This window comes from Procambarus clarkii, chromosome 89 (assembly GCF_040958095.1).
Source record: "Procambarus clarkii isolate CNS0578487 chromosome 89, FALCON_Pclarkii_2.0, whole genome shotgun sequence".
In the NCBI taxonomy this organism is placed as follows: domain Eukaryota; kingdom Metazoa; phylum Arthropoda; class Malacostraca; order Decapoda; family Cambaridae; genus Procambarus; species Procambarus clarkii.
Window position 1 is genome coordinate 7,880,711 of NC_091238.1, and position 23,212 is coordinate 7,903,922.

The following is a 23,212-nucleotide window of genomic DNA, read 5'->3' on the forward strand; positions in this document are numbered from 1 at the left end:
TCTCTCTCTCTCTCTCTCTCTCTCTCTCTCTCTCTCTCTCTCTCTCTCTCTCTCTCTCTCTCTCTCTCTCTCTCTCTCTCTCTCTCTCTCTCTCTCTCTCTCTCTCTCTCTCTCTCTCTCTCTCTCTCTCTCTCTCTCTCTCTCTCTCTCTCTCTCTCTCTCTCTCTCTCTCTCTCTCTCTCTCTCTCTCTCTCTCTCTCTCTCTCTCTCTCTCTCTCTCTCTCTCTCTCTCTCTCTCTCTCTCTCTCTCTCTCTCTCTCTCTCTCTCTCTCTCTCTCTCTCCTCTCTCTCTCTCTCTCTCTCTCTCTCTCTCTCTCTCTCTCTCTCTCTCTCTCTCTCTCTCTCTCTCTCTCTCTCTCTCTCTCTCTCCACAACATGTCCAAGTCTTGATACGCTAGTTTGCATGGTATAAATGTATGGCCACGTCGCTGGTACGATATAAACTAAACCAAAAACCTACCTTCCACCTCTACAGTCTACATATTTTAGTCTATAACTTTATAATGGTTCTTTCTCTTGTGTGTGTGTACAGAACGTTGCTTCTTTGGTCCAGCCCACAGTAGCGTAGACACCCTCGCTCTCCCGACAGGATATACTTGGCGTTAGGGACAAAATGGTGTTTTTAATGCACATACAAGTGGAGATGACCACAGTTTGGAAAAGTGTGTCAGGCTCCCACACCAGAAGCTTTAGGAGAGGCGATATTTTCAAGTGTGAAGGCGGCGTAGCGGAGTTGTGACGTAATCTACTGTTGGGGCAATATTGTCACTTGTAAACACGCGGTCTATTGTGTGTTGGCCAGCCTCGCAACAACGGCCCCCCCTCACTCACGCTTTTTGCTGTGATCTGCTGCCCGTGTCCAGCGTCCCGGGGGGGAAGGAAGAGGAGGGAGGGAGGGGTGACGGGACGAGAGTGAGCAAGAAATATCTTTAAAGGTAATTATGTGGAGGTATTGGGCAGATGTTGAGAGTATGCGAGGTAGTGAAGGGTCCTTGCCCCCTCCCCCTGGTCGCTCACGCCCCAGGAATGCTCCCAACTCTCCCCTGATGGGTATTTGTGTCTCTCTCTCTCTCTCTCTCTCTCTCTCTCTCTCTCTCTCTCTCTCTCTCTCTCTCTCTCTCTCTCTCTCTCTCTCTCTCTCTCTCTCTCTCTCTCACACACACACACTCTGACTCTTGAAGAATTTCATTTCCCAAATGATACCTTCTATCTGCTCTCCTGCTCCCTACACCTATCTTCATTGTTTGTGTGTACTCACCTATTTGTGCTTGCGGGGGTTGAGCTTTGGCTCTTTGGCCCCGCCTCTCGACTGTCGATCAACTGCTGTACAGATTCCTGAGCCTATCGGGCTCTATCATATCTACACTTGAAACTGTGTATGGAGTCAGCCTCCACCACATCACTGCCTAATGCATTCCATCCACACACCGTGTGTGTGTGTGTGTGTGTACTCACCTAAATATACTCACCTAAGGGTTCTTGAAGTGTGTCGACCTCGACGCTTCAGTTTCTTGTTATATCAACTTTTGAAACTTTTTTTTTTATATTATAGCATTTCTTCATCTTGTCGATTTTATTTGCTCACTACTCTTATTAAACTTCTTTCTAACATCACTCATCCCCTTGTTCTACCCTACCTGATACGGAACATTAATCGACCTTATCAACTCCCCCTGAGAATCTTTAATGTCGTTATCATGTCTTCTTGATTTCTTCACTCCGAGTGTGGTGAGGTTCAGTTCTCTCAGCCATTCCTCATACTCTAATCCTGGCTAGTAAGAGCCTCGTGGCATACCTGCAAGTTTGGTGTTATGATGTTTAGATGCAAGATGAGGGTTCCACACCGGGACGGCGTACTCCACGCTGGGCACGACTCACATGTGTCGTGTGCTCTGTCGGCCTCCTTCCCTGACTTGCCCAGTATCACTTTATTAATTTGTTGACATTTTCATATATGCTCATGTTGGGATCCTATTTACATGGTAGGCTGAGTATACTATTTATTTCCAGGTCATACTCTTATTGCTTCTGGGAGTCGTTTCTCTTTCTATTCATATTGTTCAGTGGGTCGTCTTCATTATAACTTCTCATTACCTTGCACTTATCTGGGTTGATGTTAAGGAACCATTAAAAAAAGGGACCATTTCTGAAGTACTGAGTACTGCTCCACACCCAGGTCTCATCTATGTGGTGAGAGAGAGAGAGAGAGTGAGTGAGTGAGAGTTGCCACAAACATGTTGATGGTGCAGTAGTGGCACCCACCCCTCGCTGCTCCACGTGTTGGTGTGTGACACTGTTATTGTTGGTGTGTGACACTACTCACCTAGTTGTGTTTGCGAGGGTTGAGCTCTGGCTCTTTGGTCCCGCCTCTCAACTGTCAATCAACTGGTGTACAGATTCCTGAGCCTACTGGGCTCTATGATATCTATATTTGAAACTGTGTATGGAGTCAGCCTCCACCACATGACTACTTAATGCATTCCATTTGTTAACTACCCTGACACTGAAAAATTTCTTCCTAACGTCTCTGTGGCTCATCTGGGTACTAAGTACCAAGTTTCCACCTGTGTCCCCTTGCCCCCAACACTGTTATTGTTGGTGTATGACACTTATTGTTCAGCTGTAACCTTGATGTTTGAAGGTGTAGTTTGTGTGTAAGAAGAGCGAGTGTGGGTACTGGGAGTGAGGCGCGGGGCGGGGCTGTGGTAGTGTGCGGCAGTGAGGCGCGGGAGGAGGTGCGGGTCGCTCCATGTCGCCCCAGTAGCAGTGTTGACCTCATGAGGCGAGGCGCTCCCGCTACCCCCTTCCCTTAACCCTTAACCTAAGCGCCGTGTTGGGAATATACCCCGACGGTTCTCTCAGGAGTATATAGCCTTTATTGTTCTCTTGAGTTCGTATTTGTGTGGGGATTTTGTCCCAAGTAGCAGGGTAGTTTTGTGTTGGTGTAGTGGAGCAGATCTTGTAGTGGTGGTGTGTTGGAGAGTGGTGAGAGGTGGACAAAAGGGCAGAGGAGACACGCTGCCTGTCTTTCCTGCTGTGTGCAAGTGTCACCCTTCTCCTCACTGGAGGACAGTTTGGTTTCAATGGATGTGTTCAGCGATTGCCCAGCCGCAGACGTCGTACGATGTGTCTGCGCTGAGCCAGTACCCTCAGCGGCTCCGCCATGCGCTGCCCTCCGTCATGCACGCCTCGCCACTCTGGGCCCCACCCGACTACCGCTTCAGACTTCATAACTAAGTCAATAGTGTGTTAGTGGGGTATGTGCCGGCTGCCTCGGCTCAACAACGCCGGCTTGTGAGTATCCCTTCTCCCCGGGTGCTGCTTCTTGATTGGTTAATGTTTGTGACCTCTCACCCCCCCCCTCCCAAACTATTGACCAGTCACTGCTTCACCATTGACCTGTCACAGCCACCCTCCCCCCCCTCTCATCATTGACTTTTTACCGACTTGCGACTCGAACAGAGGTCGTTAGCGAAGCACTCTTCGAGAAATGTTGGAACGTCATCAGTTGTGAGTCGTCGTGTAAACCGTTTTTCGTTCATAAACGGGTTTGGCGGCTGGATTAACGAGCAGTTGGCCCCTTGTAGATGAGGACGGGCATAATGGTATACATGATGCTATACATTCACATGCATTGTTGTCATAGGAGTTTACGTCCACTACTTCACTGGGTTCATGCCCGCGCTTGTCAAGTATTTGTCAGGTGTAGCGCTCCTACTGACAGGTCTTGGTGCACCTCTTGCCGTATAACTGAACTATTCCCATGTTACTAAATCCTGGTCGAATAGTGGCTAAATGTAAAGTGTTAAGTGTAGGTTGATGTAAGTGGAGGCACTCTTCTGGGGTGGTTGAGGCGCCACAGTAAAACACCACTATTACATTGGCTGAATGACGCAGGGTGCAGTCGCACCTCCACAGATCTCCAGTATCATCTATTGATACTGGTAATGGCTCAAAAGGGCCACCACTTACGGGCTATTCATGCCCGTACCACCTTTTGGGCGGCTTAATCTTCATCAATCAATCGGGGTAAGATGATTGTGAGGTGATAATGTCACGCCGGAAGACTACTATGACGGGGCCGCCATTATTGTTAGTCACGTCAGGTCACGAGACACTCCAGGCTGGTGACAACCCTCACGTTGTTAACACTTGTGGTATACACAACTCCGCAGCAAGAGACCATAGTCTCCAGGGCAGAGTGTAAATAAGAAAGTTTGTGAGAGGAAGGCTGGTGACAACCCTCACGTTGTTAACACTTGTGGTATACACAACTCCGCAGCAAGAGACCATAGTCTCCAGGGCAGAGTGTAAATAAGAAAGTTTGTCAGAGGAAGGCTGGTGACAACCCCCACGTTGTTAACACTTGTGGTATATACAACTCAGCAGCAAGAGACCATAGTCTCCAGGGCAGAGTGTAAATAAGAAAGTTTGTCAGAGGAAGGCTGGTGACAACCCTCACGTTGTTAACACTTGTGGTATATACAACTCCGCAGCAAGAGACCATAGTCTCCAGGGCAGAGTGTAAATAAGAAAGTTTGTCAGAGGAAGGCTGGTGGCGACACTGGCGCGACCATCTGAAGGAGGAAGTATTTCCACGGCCCATTGTCAACCTCTTTATGGTGTTTGTGACGTCTGGCCAACCCTTACCTTTATTTACCACACAACTAAAGAACAAGTCTTTAGCGTCGATGGCCTGAAATGGGTTTTGTGTAAGTTGCCAGAGTTGTGGTGGCTCAGGTTATGGTGGAGCCGCGGGAGGGGCTCCAACCCTCGGGCTCCAACCACGGGTTAGTGTTCCAGCTGAGTGAGCTCTAGCACGTCTTAAGTGTTATGGTTAACCCCACAAACTTTGTTGTTTGTGGCGGTACTCCAGCCTCCAGGAGGGTAGTTCCCTGTTGCTCCTCAAGTTCTTCCAGACGAAGGATAGAAGACAGACTAATAGCTCAACATTTTTTTGGAAGGCAAGGTATATTAAGCTTCTGGCTGCCCTTGTTCTTTATTACTTGTATGAGTTTTATTTAGGTGTTAGATTATATATATTGTCTGGGATTGAGTTCTGTGGTTCTGAGCTTCAGAGATCTATCCCCTCCGCTTTGGCTCGTTCATTCTGTTTGGCGTGTTGAGCCGAAATTGTAAAACTGACCCAAAGGTTAGATTAATATTGTGTCTGAGTCGTGGATGACGTCTTTGTTAGGGCAGCAGAGAACTCATTGAATCACTGTTATTGTCGTGTTGTTCCGTGACTCACTTTCTCCAGTTGTAACTCCTTGAGTCGCTGTTGACTCTTACTATGATAGTTCCCTTCAAGTGGTGGTCTTCTCCGGCTCACACTCATCAATTACAACACAATTGTATTTCGTTTTGTTATCTAGTGATGCGCACTCGTCTGTAGATCCCCAGGATTAGCCCTTCGTCCCAGCTTAGTCTACCGTGTTGACACATCTCCTCCTGAAGGCTGCGGTGGACACCTAAAGTACTATATTTGTGTCTCACCCAAGGTATCTTGCTTTACTCTTCCGCATTTTTCCTTGATAGTTATGTTGTTATTGTTCGGGGTGCGTAGGCCTACTCTGCCCTTGTGGCCGGGACGTAGGTCTACTCTTGTGGCTTTGTTCTGTAGAAAAGTTGTGTCTATATATATTTATTAAAGTGGTTTAACCCTGGTGTTAGGAACATAAGGACGCTACAGCCTTACGCTGTGTAAGGCATCTCATGCCTTACCTAGAGATGATTTCGGGGCTTAGCGTCCCCGCGGCCCGGTCGTCGACCAGGCCTCCTGAGTTAGGGGTTAGTTCAGGGGACGGTGTGGGGGGTGGGGTGTTAAGGGTACAGGAACAGCTGACTACAGAATTGTCACAAGTGGTACACTTTGCCAGCTGGCGGGACAGGTGGTGGGGGGGGGGAAGGGAAGTAGTGGGGCAGGTGGTGGTGGTGGTGAGAGGAGTAGTGGACCAGCTGCGGCAGATGGTAATAGTGGAATAATATCACGTTTGAATGACATGTTCCGACGACCCTTATGGCAGTTGACAGTAGTTTGATAGGAGAGACAGGGGGGGCGATTAGTCCTGTGGAGATGGTCCCCTAGCCTCCAGTCCTGCATTGTGCCGCAGAGCATCACGTCGCTTTTGGCCGTTTGCCCGTATGGCCGAATTTGGACGTAATTTGAAATTGAAAAAAAAATTAAAATAAATGTGGGATTTTTTTTTCACCAACAGTAAGTTAAGGGTCCTGTGATAGGTTAGGTGGGCAGGAAATTCTCATAAAGTTTCAAAACGTTATGAAAAACGTTAATTTAAAGTGTCCTCTTATAACCTCTGCGCGTAAGCCGGACGACTCAAATAGAAAACGGAACAGAACGTCACTTTTGTGAGTCGATTTCATTTCAAATTACGTCCAAATTTAGCCATATCGCGCATACGAGCCAAAAGTGACGTTCTTTTTAGGAGGACGGGTTGCAATAGTGTCCCCCGCCATGGGGTGTATATGTCCCCGCCACGGGGTGTATAGTGTCCCCGCCACGGGGTGTATAGAGTATAGTGCAAGCAAACCACGGGGGGCAAGAGTGTAAGGAGGGTGTTGAGTGGTGACCGAGGTGTTCAGTCCGGGGCATGTGTGATGGTGACACATGATAATACGGGTGTCCACCCTTAATGGTGGGGTAGTGTGTCACGGAGATGGGGCCTTTGCTCTCTCTCTCTCTCTCTCTCTCTCTCTCTCTCTCTCTCTCTCTCTCTCTCTCTCTCTCTCTCTCTCTCTCTCTCTCTCTCTCTCTCTCTCTCTCTCTCTCTCTCTCTCTCTCTCTCTCTCTCTCTCTCTCTCTCTCTCTCTCTCTCTCTCTCTCTCTCTCTCTCTCTCTCTCTCTCTCTCTCTCTCTCTCTCTCTCTCTCTTTTCCTCCTCCTAAATTATCTTGCGTTAAGCTTTAATATTGGTCACTTGTTATTAATGTCTTCATCCATGGAGGAAAAACCTGAGCATAAGGAGGAGGTATACTATGCCAGAATTATTTGTCACTCTTGTGTCATGAAGATATTGATAAAGATCGTCATGAAGATCTCGTCAAGATCAGCTGTGCTGTGATAATATTCCTTTGGTCACAATATTGTGTGATGTGCCTAATGTTGGGGGTGTTATGGGTGGTAAGGTGATACCGTACCCACACCCAGTGCCACTCCCAGGCACTGGGTGTGGCTGGGTAGAGGCGTGCCAATACCGCGGTCACAATTCCATTGTTTTGTGCAGTTGCTGCTTGAATGGGCAATGTGACCATGTGACCAACTGGCCATTTGTTGTTGTTGTTGTTGTTTAAGATTCGCTGCTTGGAACAAAAAGTTGCAAGTAGTACGGGCTATGGTGAGCCCGAAGAGGACTTACCTGGCACAGGAGCGGGGCTGTAACTTGTGGAAACCCATCTGGTGGCCATTAGATACCCATCCATATATAAACCTCATTCATCCAGGAGGAGGAGGAGAGAGAGAGAGAAAGAGGAGCAGGAGAAGCAGGTGGTGGGGGAGGAGGAGGAGGCGTCGCCATCAAGTTTGCGACAATATTTGTGTAAGAGTTGAGACGTTGCTAGGTAGCTGTCCATAACTTCTTTGGCAGATAGTTGGGTGAGACTCCACGTGTGGAGGGTAGGGGAGGGGCGGGGTACAGATGAGGAGGTGAGTAGTAGGGGAGGGAGAGTAGGGGAGACGTTATGAGTTGACTTATTGGTGGGGGAATACTGGGTAGGGATTTACAGAAGGAGACTGCTGAAATATTGGTGGGGGGGGAGTTGTGGTGTGATGGTTGCAGGGGGAGACAGACGGGGGAGATGTTGGCAGGCAGGGGGGACAGCTTTGCTTTATTTATTTATTTATGTATATATACAAGTTCTTACACTAGAATGACAAATAGTAACGTGCGTGGGGGGTCTATAGGCCTACCTCATTTAAAATTAAAGATAGCTAGAGAAGGCTGAGAGGTACACTATTAACTGGAATGGACTGAAAGACGTAGTGGAAGTCGCCTCCTGTCACCTTGGATCTTAAGATTATAAACTTTTTGTAGAAGTGTATGTAATTACCTAAGGGTAGTTGAGTGACAGAGCAGACAAGCAGAGCGCAACGCCAGTGTCTCCTGAGACTGATGTCTCCTGAGACTGATGTCTCCTGAGACTGATGTCTCCTGAGACTGATGTCTCCTGAGACTGATGTCTCCTGAGACTGATGTCTCCTGAGACTGATGCCTACTACTAGTCGCAGGTAAGAGCTAGGCTGGTGGAGTCCCATCTTCCTGTGTTAAAGCTGTTGTTGTTTCAGATTTAGCTACTCTGAACGAAGTGTCCATGTAGCACGGGCTATGGTGAGCCCGTAACGTTGTTTTGGTCACCACCACCACCACCATCACCTCACTTGTTCCCACCGTCTGTCACTCTGTAAAAAGAAAACTTTCTAATATTTTTACGGAAGCTGTTTCTTTAGCTTGAATCTGTGACCTCTTGTTCTTGAAAATGCAGGTTTCAAGAATTCCTCGATTTAAATTTTGTCGATTCATGTTACTACTTTTTATGCAGTGATCATATAACCTCTTTTTATTCGATCCGGCCTTGGTATATTTAACACATTTAACACATTTAACCTCTTTAAATAGCTCATGTTTTTATTTTTATTTTTAGTTCCGGGAGCATTTAGTTACATGTCTTAGCATTTTTTCAGTTTACTGGTGTATTTCTTGAGATATGGGCGCTATTTAATTGCTGTATATTCCAATTTCGGTCTCACGAAGGTCAAGAAAATTTTCTTTTCATCATCATCCATGTATATAAAAAGTGTACTCATAAATATTATTTGTATACTCTTTGTATTACTATGTGAATAACCTCCTCTTTATTGGAGTAGATGGCGGTGAAATGTGGTAGGAAAGTGGGGGTGGTGGAAGCTCCTTATTTTTTATGTAATCGCGCATATCATGCCTTGGGTGGCGCCAGTGCTCATTAGCTCCGTCCTTATCCTTAAGGATCTGCTTCTTGGACATGGTGAGTGCCGTGTCTCACCAGAACATGCTCGGCATCGACTGGGGTGTGTGTACCTAGCCTCATACTTCTCAATTATCTTGAAGTCTTGGGCTTAGGTGGAGTCCCATGTTGGAGTGTGTGACGGGAACACTATTCGTGCCTCGAATAGAGTTTATGGAATACCTTGTAGAGGGCTCGAACTTGCGGGACAACACATGACAGGGACTCTATCGACTGTATCACAGCATCTCCCCCCTCCCCTCCCGTGTGTGTGTGTGTGTGTGTGTGTGTGTGTGTGTGTGTGTGTGTGTGTGTGTGTGTGTGTGTGTGTGGTTGTGAGTGTGTGGTTGTGAGTGTGTGTGTGTGTGTGTGTGTGTGTGTGTGTGTGTGTGTGTGTGTGGTTGTGAGTGAAGGGACCGTCGGGGCAGCAGTGCCTGCCAGGGTAGCTCTCCGGTTGGTGCCTTGGTAACCTGCTGCTACTTCTCTTTCAGCTCTTCATTACAGGATAAACATGATGGCTGTCATGTGATAGTGAGTCAAACGTCTCCAGCTGTGGACAAGTACCTTGTGTATATTGAGGAGAGTGACTGTAGCACTGCCTGACTACTCGCAGTCTGCTCAAAGTGTCATTCGCCATTCGGTGTAAGCGTAACCGTCGGTTTAAGCGTGAGAGCGTCGGTGTAAGCGTGACGGTCGGTTTAAGCGTGAGAGCGTCGGTGTAAGCGAGTAAGCCATGCTGTCCTCTGAGGACAGTGCTGATGACGAGTTTGTGTTCGTAACCAAGACGACGGCGGGGGCGGGTGTGGCCTACCAGGACTCTCCTGGCACCACCACGCCCATCACCCGCCACCCCCGCCCACACCATCGCCTCAACCAGCCTATACCCATCACCCTGGACCTAGTGACCGTGCCGGCGACGCCAGTGCCACGCACATGGCCCGCCTCTTGCAGTGCCACTGCCACCCGGGCTAAGGTCACCCCGCTGCCCCCTGAGCTGATAGAACTGCTGCCGCCACACCTGCGGGAGAACACGGTACCGGACTACTCAACGTCGACCACACCTGCAGAGGAGAGCTTGCCCGAGAGACCGCCGCTGCCCACCACATACTGCCCAGGTGACTACTCTAATTTGGATGACCCCTCCACCCCCACCACACCACACAACTACGACTATTTGTCCCACATCATCACCCCCGACGCCCTCGGTCCTCTTACGTCCACTCACGCCATCCGGTCCGCGTCTCTCTCGCGGGCCACCGTTCGTAACACCTGCACTCCCAACTCTTCCCACACTGCTCCAGCTGCCCTGGCGCTCACAGACTCTGGTATCAGCAGCGGCGGAAGCAGTAGCAGCAGCAGAAGCAACAGCAGCAGAAGCCTTCCTCGAGAAGTATCAAGGATATGCAACAGTGGGCGGCCCTTACTACCTCCTTCGCCCAAGTTCACTAGGACAGCCACGAGCAGCACCGCCAGCAGCACCAGCACCACTCAGCCCCAAACACGTGTCTCCTACACTGCCGTCCTGGCTAGTGACGGCGAGAGGGCCTCTATGATCCGCCGTCTGGAGGCCCTCACGCCGACACACACACCATTGCTCAGTAACTTCAGAGCTGCTAACAGTCACAACATTGGTGCATTTCAGGCAGATCTCTCTAACATAGAGGAGCGTCCACACACGCGTCACGTGGCCACAGCCCACACTACTGTTGCACCAGTTGACCAGCCCAAACCCAGCCCGGTTGCTAACCTTGTGCCATCCTCTGTGTCTTGGACCACACCCACACTAGAGGGCGGTGTGGGATACTCTTTCCCTGACCCGCCCACCACAACACAGCCCACGCCCTCTGCCCACCCACCATTTCCTCCCGCACCTGTGTCAACATGCGCTCATGTACACACACAGCGAGCATCTACCCGACCCTCACAGACGTGGGCTGCCTCACCGCCCTCCAGTCCTCAAATGCGTCGTGCATGGAACGTGATTGGTGTCCCGGTACGAGAAATACGCCACAAAGGCAGTCCGTCACCAGGTAGCCGTAGCCCGTCACCAGCTGCCCACAGTCCGTCACCAGCTGCCCGGAGTCCTTCGCCAGCTGGTCGAAGTTCGTCACCAATTCAAATGTCCCAACGAGGCCTTCACTGTGGTGGCTTTCATTCGGACTCTGATAACATCTACGATAACGTGGTGGTGCGCCACCCACCCCTGGCTGCCGCCACCGTGCGGACTGCGCCCACTGCCAGCGTTCCGCCCACCTTCACCCCACATCCCCACCCCACCACTCCGCCACGAAGAGTGCCCTGCTCGTCTCTTGCTGGAAAACCACCTTCGCCTCCCACCCAGCGGCGAGCCTCCCGCTCTCCCACGCCCCAGACGGGCTGGAAGCCAGCAGGCAGGCCCAGCAGCCCCCACTGTCCTGCCTTATTATCATACTCCAGACCCACATTATGGGGGATGCTGGGTGCCCATGTGGGGATCGTCGCCGCAGCTGTTCCAGCCGGGCGCCGGCCCCATGTATCCTGCTTATGTATACAGCGGGCCGACCGGGGAAATGTGTGAAGGCCGGAGTCACAGTTGTGATCGCATCCCTGCTCGCCCCTCCCCGCCACCCTCGCCCCGTAACGGGCGGCGATCAGCCTCGCCCTGGCGAGGAGGGTCGGCCTCTCCCATCGGACAGGTGCAGGCCCCCTCCGCAGACTGTGGCAGTGGCCGCCCACCACGCCCCAGACGACCACCCCACAGGAGGTCCAAAACAGTGGAAGTGGGTTGTCTGGGTGTGCTGGCTCACCCGCCATCCAGCGGGGCCATGCCCGCCGTGGTGCTGGCTGACTCCACACAGATATCGCCGCACGCCATCGCCTACCTCCCCTCCTCGCCCACCTCTCGAGGTCCTCCTCCTAACCAGCTATACATGCAAGGCTTTGGCCACCAAAACGTACCCACCTGTCACACGCACACTCAGCCCAGACAGCAATGTGTCCCGCACATCGGTACAATTGCCGAGCAGAGCGGCAGGCTTGGGGTCGAGGCTTGTTCTAGCAGGACAGGAACACCGTCGCCATCCATGATGACGTCGCTGTACAGTCCGCCATCCTTGCCAGTACCTTCACCTGTGTTTGACAGGCAAGCACACGCAGGTTCCTCGAAACATAAGGTAACGTACAAGTCTTCCTTCTACAAGTGCATGAAAAATCTTCTGAGACCGGTACAGTAGTCTCCGCTGCATCTTGCATGAACGCCATTTTCTATGAGACATGCTGTGCATCAAAGAACATGTCTCTGTATCAAGCCGTATGGGTTACTATTTTGTTTGTGAAATAAGTAGGAAAATAATTGAGTATGGTAAGTAACCTTAATAATTCCACGTGATACTTAAAACACTAAGTAGAAAATTATTGGCAACTGTTCCAGTAGGGGGAATATCGACAAGTTATTAGTGCAGCCAGTAAGTATAATCGATCAGGAAATTATTACAAACGAGAAATCTCTTCGCGCAATATATAGCAAGATTTGTACAAGAATATAAAATTAAAAAAGTGTCGATTGCAAATAGAGATGTGGCAGTAGTGAAGTTAGAGACCTTGAGGAAAGAGAATAGTTGTCACTTGTGGAAGGGGTCTCACCAGTGAGCTGCTACGGACTGACCCCCTCTAGTGGTGTGGCCAGGGGGTCCAACTAGTGGTGTGGCCAGGGGGTCCAACTAGTGGTGTGGCCAGAGTTCCAACTAGTGGTGTGGCCAGAGGTCCAACTAGTGGTGTGGCCAGAGGTCCAACTAGTGATGTGGCCAGGGTTCGCTAGTGGTGTGGCCAGGGTCCCCTAGAGGTGTGGCCAGGGTCCGCTAGTGGTGTGGCCAGGGTCCCCTAGAGGTGTGGCCAGGGTCCGCTAGTGGTGTGGCCAGTGTCTTCTAGTGGTGTGGCCAGAGGTCCAACTAGTGGTGTGGCCAGAGGTCCAACTAGTGATGTGGCCAGGGTTCGCTAGTGGTGTGGCCAGGGTCCCCTAGAGGTGTGGCCAGGGTCCGCTAGTGGTGTGGCCAGGGTCCCCTAGAGGTGTGGCCAGGGTCCGCTAGTGGTGTGGCCAGGGTCCCCTAGTGGTGTGGCCAGAGGGTGCAACTAGAGGCCAGGGCCTGACCGAGAGTGGTGAGGTATAGTGAACAAGCCACCTCCTGCAGCTGACAACCTTCACCATCTTGGACACCATCTTGCTTCATGGTAATTATCACAGTTATTGAGTAGATAAACTAATAAAGCTATGCTGTTTGATAGTTATTAGATGTGAAGTGTGCTGCATGCAAGGTTGCTTCCGTTCCGCCTCACCACCCGACCACATCATCACCTCTAACATTATTGACATCATTAACAATTCCCTTTGTCGGGGACAGGAAGCCTATTCTCTAGATTATCGACGTCCCCTCCTAGAGCCTAGGCCAACTATTGACCTTCCCCACGATGCAACCTACAATAAGTTGTCTAACATTTGGGTACCTAATATATATATATATATATATATATATATATATATATATATATATATATATATATATATATATATATATATATATATATATATATATCTGATTTAATTCTGTGACCTGCATTATCTACCTGTGGCTGTCGTAACCTCGTCAAAGCTGTGCCATATTGGGATACATTATCGAGCCGGACACCAGGTGCTCACCACGGAGACTATACCACTTGCACAGTGGACGGAACACGCAGCCATGATTCACTCTCACAGTGCATGACAAGTTTCCTTCACCAACCCTTCACCCACCACAAATCCCTTCCATCAACCTCCCTTGCCTACACAAGGAACGTTTTTGTGCAAACAGTTCCATGGAGGCAGTGGTGGAGGCAGGTGTGACTGGCGGGAGTGATGGGGCTGCCTCTGGCTGTGTGGGAGGCAGTGTTTGTGTACACGGTGGAGGTGGCTGGCCAGCGCCACACCGTCACGCCACATCTCTCCTTTCAGCCCATCTTTACCGGCACTACACACCATGTCTTGCCCCTCACATCGTCTCTCCCAACATCCCAACTCATGACCACCAAACCACAACCCAGAAGACGACGACGACGTTTCGGTCCGTCCTGGATCATGATTAAGTCGACCATCACAATCGACTTGAGAATGGTCCAGGAGGGACCGAAACGTCGTCGTCTCTTCATCTTCTGGTGTGTGGTTTGCTCGACATATCTTCAGCCACGTTATTGGGACTCATCGTCTGCATCCCACCTCATGCCACACCTCATTCTCAAACCACATCTCTAGTGTTTGTTGTGATGAGGTGGGTGTGTGTGTACTCACCTAATTGTGCTTGGGGGCTGAGCTCTGACTCTTTGGTCCCGCCTCTCAACCGTCAATCAACAGGTGTACAGGTTGCTGAGCCTATTGGGTTCTATCATATCTACACTTGAAACTGTGTATGGAGTCGGCCTCCATCACATCACTGCCTAATGCATTATGCAGTGATGTGCAGCGGGCAGCGCCACTCATCCTGTGAGTGGACACACCGCCATAGCAGCATGTACAACACTCCCCAATAGGAAGAAAACCCGCTGGGTTGGAGGACATGTAAAGCCATCAGTGCATGTTCTTCGGCCACGGGATGGGTATGGGGTGCATAATAAATGACTAACTCGACTCAACTCTAGGTCATTGAGGCTACGGGCCCGCGTTAAGTGTTCAAGTTTGGGCTACTTACACACACCCACAGAGACCAGGTAGTCACCAGGGAAGGCTGGTCTCGGGCTAGGCTGCGTATTATGTGTAGGTGACACACTGCCTTCGTTTTGGAACGTTCCGTCCCAGCTTCACGGCAGGGGCGGCAAAGGCAGGGGCAGGGGCGGCAGGGGCAGGGGCGGCAGGGGCGGCAGGGGCAGGGGCAGGGGCGGCAGGGGCAGGGGCAGGGGCGGCAGGGGCGGGGACGGCAGGGTCAGGTCCGATGCAGTTAAATTACGTCCTTTTTTTGTAAGAAATTGTATACCTGGTGGTGCTTAATGCTCTTAAGTAGAGCGGTCATGCACAGGGTAAGGGTGGAAGGATGAGGGGAGGCGGGGTGAGGGTGGAAGGATGAGGGGAGGCAGGGATGAGTGTGAGGGTAGTGAGGGGAGGTGTAGGACCCGGGCAGCGGGGCAGGGAGGTGGTGGTGGTGGGTGGCACGCCGCTGCTGCCGCCTCTGCTACACTTGACCAGGCAGGCACTAGAGGTGGCGGGTGTAGAGCCACATGGCACCCGTGCCCTGACGTGTGTGTGTGATACATTCCACCCTAAACCCACGTTTCAGCCCCCCCCTTCCCCCCCCTCCTCCTGGTCACTGTGGCCGGCGCAGTGTACAAGTGGGTGGTGAGGGCGTGAACCCGGTGAGCAGCCAGCCAGCATGTTGTACTCCAGTGTGGAGGCCATCAGCCAGCGGCGGCGACCTGCCACTCAACATCATGGCGTCTGCGGCAAGCTGCTCCTTATCCTCCCACGGAGGTGTTCTCACTTTCCCTGAGTCCGTCTCATCGTGAGTGAGTTGTCATCCTCCGGATCAGCGAAGCGATTTATGTCCAAGTCTTCCTTCATGCCAGCAAGTCGTCCTCCGTCCCAGTGAGTCGTCCTCCGTCCCAGGAAGTCGTCCTCCGTCCCAGGAAGTCATCCATCACGTCAGTGAGTCGTCCTCCGCCGCCAGTAAGTCATCCATCACGTCAGTGAGTCGTCCTTGGCAAGCTATGAAGATGTCGTCACGCTCGTCGTACCGTGCGAGACTACCTGGCTTCTGCATCGCTCACGCAGGTTTGTGTCTCCCTGTTGTAGGCGTGACGCCCCTGGTGTCTTGGCTGGGGCGTCACGCCGTCTGTTGGAGGGGTGACGTTGGTCTTAGTCCTGCCCCACACCGCCCTCCCGGTACACCACCACCACACTCCCGGTACAGCACCACCACACTCTCCCGGTACACCACCACCACACTCTCCCGGTACACCACCACCACACTCTCCCTGTATACCACCATAAACCTCCGATACACCACTAGTCGTGGATACTATTTCGGTACAGAAAGATACACATTCTATCCTGCGCACAGCAAAACACGTGGAGTCCATCCTGTGGGCAGTGGTGGAGCCCCATACCCATCCTGTGGGCAGTGGTGGAGCCCCATACCCATCCTGTGGGCAGTGGTGGAGCCCCATACCCATCCTGTGGGCAGTGGTGGAGCCCCATACCCATCCTGTGGGCAGTGGTGGAGCCCATACCCATCCTGTGGACAGTGGTGGAGCCCATACCCATCCTGTGGACAGTGGTGGAGCCCATACCCATCCTGTGGACAGTGGTGGAGCCCATACCCATCCTGTGGGCAGTGATGGAAAGGTTACAGTCACGTGTATATAACAATAGTCATGTGTAGTTCACGTGAGCTGATCAAGGATTCAGAGCCTTGAAATTTGGATTTGAAGAATGTGGTAGTGAGGTGGAGCACCCATGGCCGCTCTTGTGTTGTGGGAGTTTAACCCATGATGCCACGACACCTTCCCAACTTGTCAGACTCTGGCCATCAAAACACCGGGATTTAGCTAGGAAACCACTTGAATATTGTCAAAGAATGCGTGGAAATATGCACAAGCAAGTAATTGCTTTAGCAAAAATGACTGTTGGAGATAAAACCTTATCAGCGGTCCGCGGGATTTAAAATTATGAATTTAGTGGTCTGTAAGGTCCGAAAGATTGGCGATCGCTGCTCTGAGAGGTTAGGATTTAACGTTTTGAGTTAATGTTTGGCAAGTTGTACAGACTGTCAGACAAATGTGGTGCAAGTGTCATTAATATGTCGGTGTGACACACGTGTACCCCGATGGCGGCAGTATTGACGGCAGAGGAAGCAGGGAGAGCAGCAGCAGCCGGACGCTGTGCACGTGTTCTCACCCAGTTTAATCAGCTGTATGTTTGGTCCCCGGGGGTGGGGGGGGGGGTTATAGTGTGTGGTACAGCCGCCACTGACGGCGCGGGTCACCCCTGCCCAGTGATCCATGACCCACGGGGTGTGCGGCACTCAACACTTGGGCCTGAGCTCTGCACGTAGTCCTCGACGGGTTACCTAACTCTTCCACGCTATCAAGCTCAAATTGTCGCCTCTGTTCTCTATCCACCACCACTATCCCCTCCCCTCCTCACCGCCGCCACCGCCACCACCACCACCACCTCGCCGCCACCACCATAACCACCACCACCACCACCATAACCACCACCACCACCACCATAACCACCACCACCACAACCACCACCACCACAACCACCACCACCACCACCACCATAACCACCACCACCATAACCACCACCACCATCACCACCATCACCACCATCACCACCATCACCACTACCACCACCACCACCACCATAACCACCACCAGCCTCCTGCTCGCCACCATTATCCTCTGCCAAACCTTCGTCCTCAATCTTCTGGTCATTACTATTATTCTTTGCAAACCATTGCAAGAGGTCTGGTGTTGGGTAGGTGGTGCAGCGGCAGCAGTAGGGGTTGTAGGATGGATGTAGACTCGCCGTAGTTTAGAGTAAACCTCCTTCCTGCCTGGGCACACGGAGGTGGGGGTGTAGGCCCGCTGGCTCTCTTTAGAGACACGTGGGCGACCTGCAGGGAACACAACAGGTGGGGGGCGACCTGCAGGGAACACAACAGGTGGGGGGCGACCTGCAGGGAACACAACAGGTGGGGCGTCCTGCAGGGGACACAACAGGTGGGGGGCGACCTGCAGGGGACACAACAGGTGGGGCGACCTGCAGGGAACACAACAGGTGGGGGGCGACCTGCAGGGAACACAACAGGTGGGGCGTCCTGCAGGGAACACAACAGGTGGGGGGCGACCTGCAGGGGACACAACAGGTGGGGCGTCCTGCAGGGAACACAACAGGTGGGGGGCGACCTGCAGGGAACACAACAGGTGGGGCGTCCTGCAGGGAACACAACAGGTGGGGGGCGACCTGCAGGGGACACAACAGGTGGGGCGACCTGCAGGGGACACAACAGGTGGGGGGCGACCTGCAGGGGACACAACAGGTGGGGGGCGACCTGCAGGGGACACAACAGGTGGGGGGCGACCTGCAGGGGACACAACAGGTGGGGGGCGACCTGCAGGGGACACAACAGGTGGGGCGACCTGCAGGGGACACAACAGGTGGGGGGCGACCTGCAGGGGACACAACAGGTGGGGGGCGACCTGCAGGGGACACAACAGGTGGGGGGCGACCTGCAGGGGACACAACAGGTGGGGGGCGACCTGCAGGGGACACAACAGGTGGGGGGGGCGACCTGCAGGGAACACAACAGGTGGGGGGGGCGACCTGCAGGGGACACAACAGGTGGGGGGCGACCTGCAGGGAACACAACAGGTGGGGCGACCTGCAGGGAACACAACAGGTGGGGGGCGACCTGCAGGGAACACAACAGGTGGGGCGTCCTGCAGGGAACACAACAGGTGGGGGGCGACCTGCAGGGAACACAACAGGTGGGGGGCGACCTGCAGGGAACACAACAGGTGGGGGGCGACCTGCAGGGGACACAACAGGTGGGGGGCGACCTGCAGGGAACACAACAGGTGGGGGGCGACCTGCAGGGGACACAGCAGGTGGGGGGCGACCTGCAGGGGACACAACAGGTGGGGCGACCTGCAGGGGACACAACATGTGGGGGGCGACCTGCAGGGGACACAACAGGTGGGGCGACCTGCAGGGGACACAACAGGTGGGGGGCGACCTGCAGGGGACACAACAGGTGGGGCGACCTGCAGGGGACACAACAGGTGGGGCGACCTGCAGGGAACACAACAGGTGGGGCGTCCTGCAGGGAACACAACAGGTGGGGCGTCCTGCAGGGAACACAACAGGTGGGGCGTCCTGCAGGGAACACAACAGGTGGGGCGACCTGCAGGGAACACAACAGGTGGGGCGTCCTACAGGGGACACAACAGGTGGGGCGTCCTGCAGGGAACACAACAGGTGGGGCGTCCTGCAGGGAACACAACAGGTGGGGCGTCCTGCAGGGGACACAACAGGTGGGGCGTCCTGCAGGGAACACAACAGGTGGGGCGTCCTGCAGGGGACACAACAGGTGGGGCGTCCTGCAGGGAACAGAACAAAGAACTTGTTGCCATGTGGCGAGACACTGGCACTTAAGAACACCGGTTATACAATCTGGTCTCAAAGGCGTCGCTATCTACCTTGTTCTCCAGGAACAATTACCTGTTCTCCAGGAACAATTACCTGTTCTCCAGGAACAATTACCTGTTCTCCAGGAACAATTACCTGTTCTCCCAGGAACAATTACCTGTTCTCCAGGAACAATTACCTGTTCTCCAGGAACAATTACCTGTTCTCCAGGAACAATTACCTGTTCTCCAGGAACAATTACCTGTTCTCCAGGAACAATTACCTGTTCTCCCAGGAACAATTACGTGTTCCGCCAGTCATTGCTGCTAACACTAGAGCCTTGTAAGGTGAGTTACAACACCCTCTCAAGATCGTCGCAAGTCTCTCAGACTGGCCTCTAAAGTCCCATTACACATTGGAACCGTCTTGCTTACGTCACTTGATAACATCATTAAATGTTTAACATTGTGTGTAAGTTCATCATAACAATTTAACAGAAGTTATAAATCTCCATAAAAAAGAGAGATTCATTGAGACATTTGGCTGCTTTACACTACATGTCTACATTTTGCACAGTGAGATCACAATAGGGTGATATAACCAGTGGGAATTTATGAAGCACTGCTTTAGACACACACACCAACATTGTACCTTGGACTGTGTCAAATTAAACCATTTAGAGATAAATCTAAGAACATAAGGACTTCGATTAAGTCTTATTAAAGTGAGGATAATGCTGGTATTCACTGTCATGCAGGACAGAGGGTCATACATAAGACAATAGGTCTAAACTGTAGGCTGAAGTACTGCATATATATATCATGGTTACAATCAATGTTTTAATGTATGGATATGTGAAAACAACTTTCTATTGTGCACACGAGCCAGCAGCTATTTATAACCACCCAATTCCACTCATATACATGTCCAACCCACGTTTGAAACAATAGAGGGACCCCACCTCCTCCACGTTACGAGGTAATTGGTTCCACAAATCAACGACCCTGTTTCATCTAAACTCTCGTTGTCTGAAGTGGCAAACCATCTAATTACTAAGGATAAAATACCTGAAATCCTTGCACTGTATCCATATTTCGCTTCCAGTAGATAAACGACATATGAGATTAAGAAACAAGTAGCGTATTGTGAAGACTAATAATAAACAGCAGCTCCCCTACGACTGTAATATCTCCATTGCTCAAACAATTATGTATTAGCGATAAGACCTATCTTTAATGTATAATGACTTACTGTAAATATATTGCTCTTGAAATAGAACATTCTATGTAACTAGCTGACACTAATTATAAGGTGTGAAGGATAGATGAAAGTGTTTATTTAATAATCTCCGTTGAGGTCTGATAAAGACCTTTTGTGCTCTCTGTAATGCGTTTGCGCTACCGCTCACTGGATGAGTATGGGGTGCACAATAAACTAGCCACCTCCGGCGGCAACAATTAATCACTGCTGAACCTCACCTAGTTGTGTTTGCGGGGGTTGAGCTTTGGCTCTTTGGTCCCGCCTTTCAACTGTGAATCTACTGGTGTACAGATTCCTGAGCTTCTCAAACTCCATCATATCTACATTTAAAACTGTGTATGGAGTCAGCCTCCACCACATCACTTCCTAGTGCATTCCATTTACTAACTACTATGACACTAAAAAAGTTTTTTCTAATGTCTCTGTAGCTCATTTGGTTACTCAGCTTCCACCTGTGTCCCCTTGTGCGTGTACCACCCGTGTTAAATAATCCATCCTTCTCTACCCTGTCAATTCCCCTGAGAATTTTGTATGAGTTGAACATGTCTCCCCGAGCTCTTCTGTCTTTCAGCGACGTGAGGTGCAGTTCCCTCACTCTTTCCTCGTAACTCACATCTTAGTTCTGGGACTACCTCTGAACTTTTTCCAACTTCGTCTTGTGTTTGACATGGTACGAGCTCCATGCTGGGACCGCATACTCCAGGATTGGCCTTACATACGTGGTATATAAGATTTTGAATGATTCCTTACACAGGTTTCTGAAGGCAGTTCTGATGTTAGCGAACCTCGCATATGCCGCCGATGTTATTCTTTTGATGTGGGCTTCAAGAGACAGGTTTGGCGTGATATCACACTCCTAGATCTTTCTCTCTGTACGTTTCGTGAAGGACTTCATCTCCCATTCTGTATCCTGTGTCTGCCCTATTTCCTCCTCCCTAGTTTTATTACCTTACATTTACTTGGGTTGAACTTTAGTAGCCATTTGTTGGACCATTCCTTCAGTTTGTTTAGGTCATCTTGTAGCCTCATACTCTCTTCTTCTGTCTTAATCCTCCTCATAATTTTTGCATCATCAGCAAACACTGAGAGGAACGAGTCTATTCCCTCTGGGAGATCATGTGGATCACATGTTGATCATGGGGTCCGTCTGGGATGCTGGGGAAGTGAACTTGGGTCTCTGGTCACTCTATGTATTAGTGTAAGGTGCAGCTTGAGGTTCACCTCCCGCCATATAAGTGTGTACATTTTTAGGAAGGACTGCTAGTGTAGTATGAGAGATTATATGCTGGTATAGTAGGAGATGCCTCAGTTCTCTGGCTGCCTAAATGTTTGTGTTTTGTTATAATTGATTTTCTACGTTAGACGTGGCCAAGCTGACCAGGATATGTGCGGTGTCGTCTGGGTTGTGGCGTGTCGTGGCCTGCTGACCAGGATATGTGCTGTGTCGTCTGGGTTGTGGCGTGTCGTGGCCATGCTGACCAGGATATGTGCGGTGTCGTCTGGGTTGTGGCGTGTCGTGGCCTGCTGACCAGGATATGTGCGGTGTCGTCTGGGTTGTGGCGTGTCGTGGCCATGCTGACCAGGATATGTGCGGTGTCGTCTGGGTTGTGGCGTGTCGTGCCCTGTTGAACTCTGGCGTTAATGACGTATTTGTTGAGCTGTGGTCTAGTATTTATAGTCAAATAAGGCAACCATGTGAGAGGAGTGTGTGCGTGGGCGGGTTGCTGACCCGCTACACTTACTGGAGTGTCAAGTGGGAGAGGGCGCCACCCACACTCAACACCCCCGCCCACCCTCCACCCACTACCCTCAACACTAGCCTCACCCAAATTTGCAAAGAGAATGGTGTGGGGTGCGGGACGAACATACGCTGGTGGGTACTCTGAGAGAGAACTCAATTGTTGCCTTACGCTCTGCGGCTTGGTCGCCATCCTAAGGTTATCATGAGGAGAAACTGCTAAGCCAGTTTGACTATATAACACGTGGAAACAAATGAGGACAAGGAGCTGAGAAAAGGGGCCCCATCCACCTGGATTATCGGGGATCGAACGCCGACTCAGCATGAAGCGAGGCTCTTCCGACCAGTCCAAATGGATGGACATTAAAATTCTCGGGGAAATATATGGAGAGGGATGATGCTGTGTAGTTTTGTGTAAACTCGATTATAAATATACAGATAAGTTTATCACCTGCAATATTGGCACCTTATTGAGTTATGTTAGGACGATATGAGGCTCCACACTCAGGTGTAGAGTGATGTTTATACTGAAGTTTATACGTGGAGGAGAGAGAAATTAAAGATATAAATAGGGTATGAAAGATCTATACAGGAGAGAGAACCCGCAACTGTTTGTCAATAATGTTGGGGAAGATTAAGACCCTCTAAGGCCATTGGTGGTGATACTCTGTTGCCTTAACTTTTGAGTGAGGATAATTTAGTGAAGTAGGATGTATGTGTAATAGTGCCAGTTGGTCTAGTGGTCACTGGTCGTAGTGAGACGTCCACCCACAACACCTGTCCCGCCATGCCTCAGAGCTCCCTCATCAAAACTTACACCACACGGTTCGACAAAGCCAGTTTTCTGCTCGTCAAGACCTTTATATACAGTGTTTGGTTAGGGTGTATTAGCCAAGGTTAGGCTCATACTGGCTGGTATTGTCTCGGTTATGTTGGGTAATGTTAGGTTGTAAATGTGTTTGAGAAGCGTGTTGTGTAGGGTGAGAGTGGTGTCTCTGTGAGAGGAACCCCAGACGCTGCAGCAGGCGGCGCTGGGGCTCCGGGTTCATCTGGGGCGCCCAGGCATAGGACGCGCCACACCCGCCC

At 51.2% G+C, this 23,212-nt stretch overlaps 1 protein-coding gene across 1 annotated transcript; it reads left to right on the forward strand.

The window, feature by feature from the left end:
• Positions 1–2,672: 2,672 nt before the first annotated feature.
• LOC138359143 (nascent polypeptide-associated complex subunit alpha, muscle-specific form-like) lies at positions 2,673–11,688 on the forward strand. Its single transcript, XM_069317912.1, has 2 exons — positions 2,673–3,294; positions 9,488–11,688. The coding sequence occupies exon 2, from the start codon at positions 9,730–9,732 to the stop codon at positions 11,551–11,553; it is 1,824 nt and encodes a 607-aa protein (XP_069174013.1). The 5' UTR covers positions 2,673–3,294; positions 9,488–9,729; the 3' UTR covers positions 11,554–11,688.
• The last annotated feature ends 11,524 nt before the right edge of the window (positions 11,689–23,212 follow it).

Bases quoted from the DNA above. Each gene is read 5' to 3' on its own strand.
- LOC138359143 (XM_069317912.1), top strand. From the start codon at position 9,730: ATGCTGTCCTCTGAGGACAGTGCTGATGACGAGTTTGTGTTCGTAACC.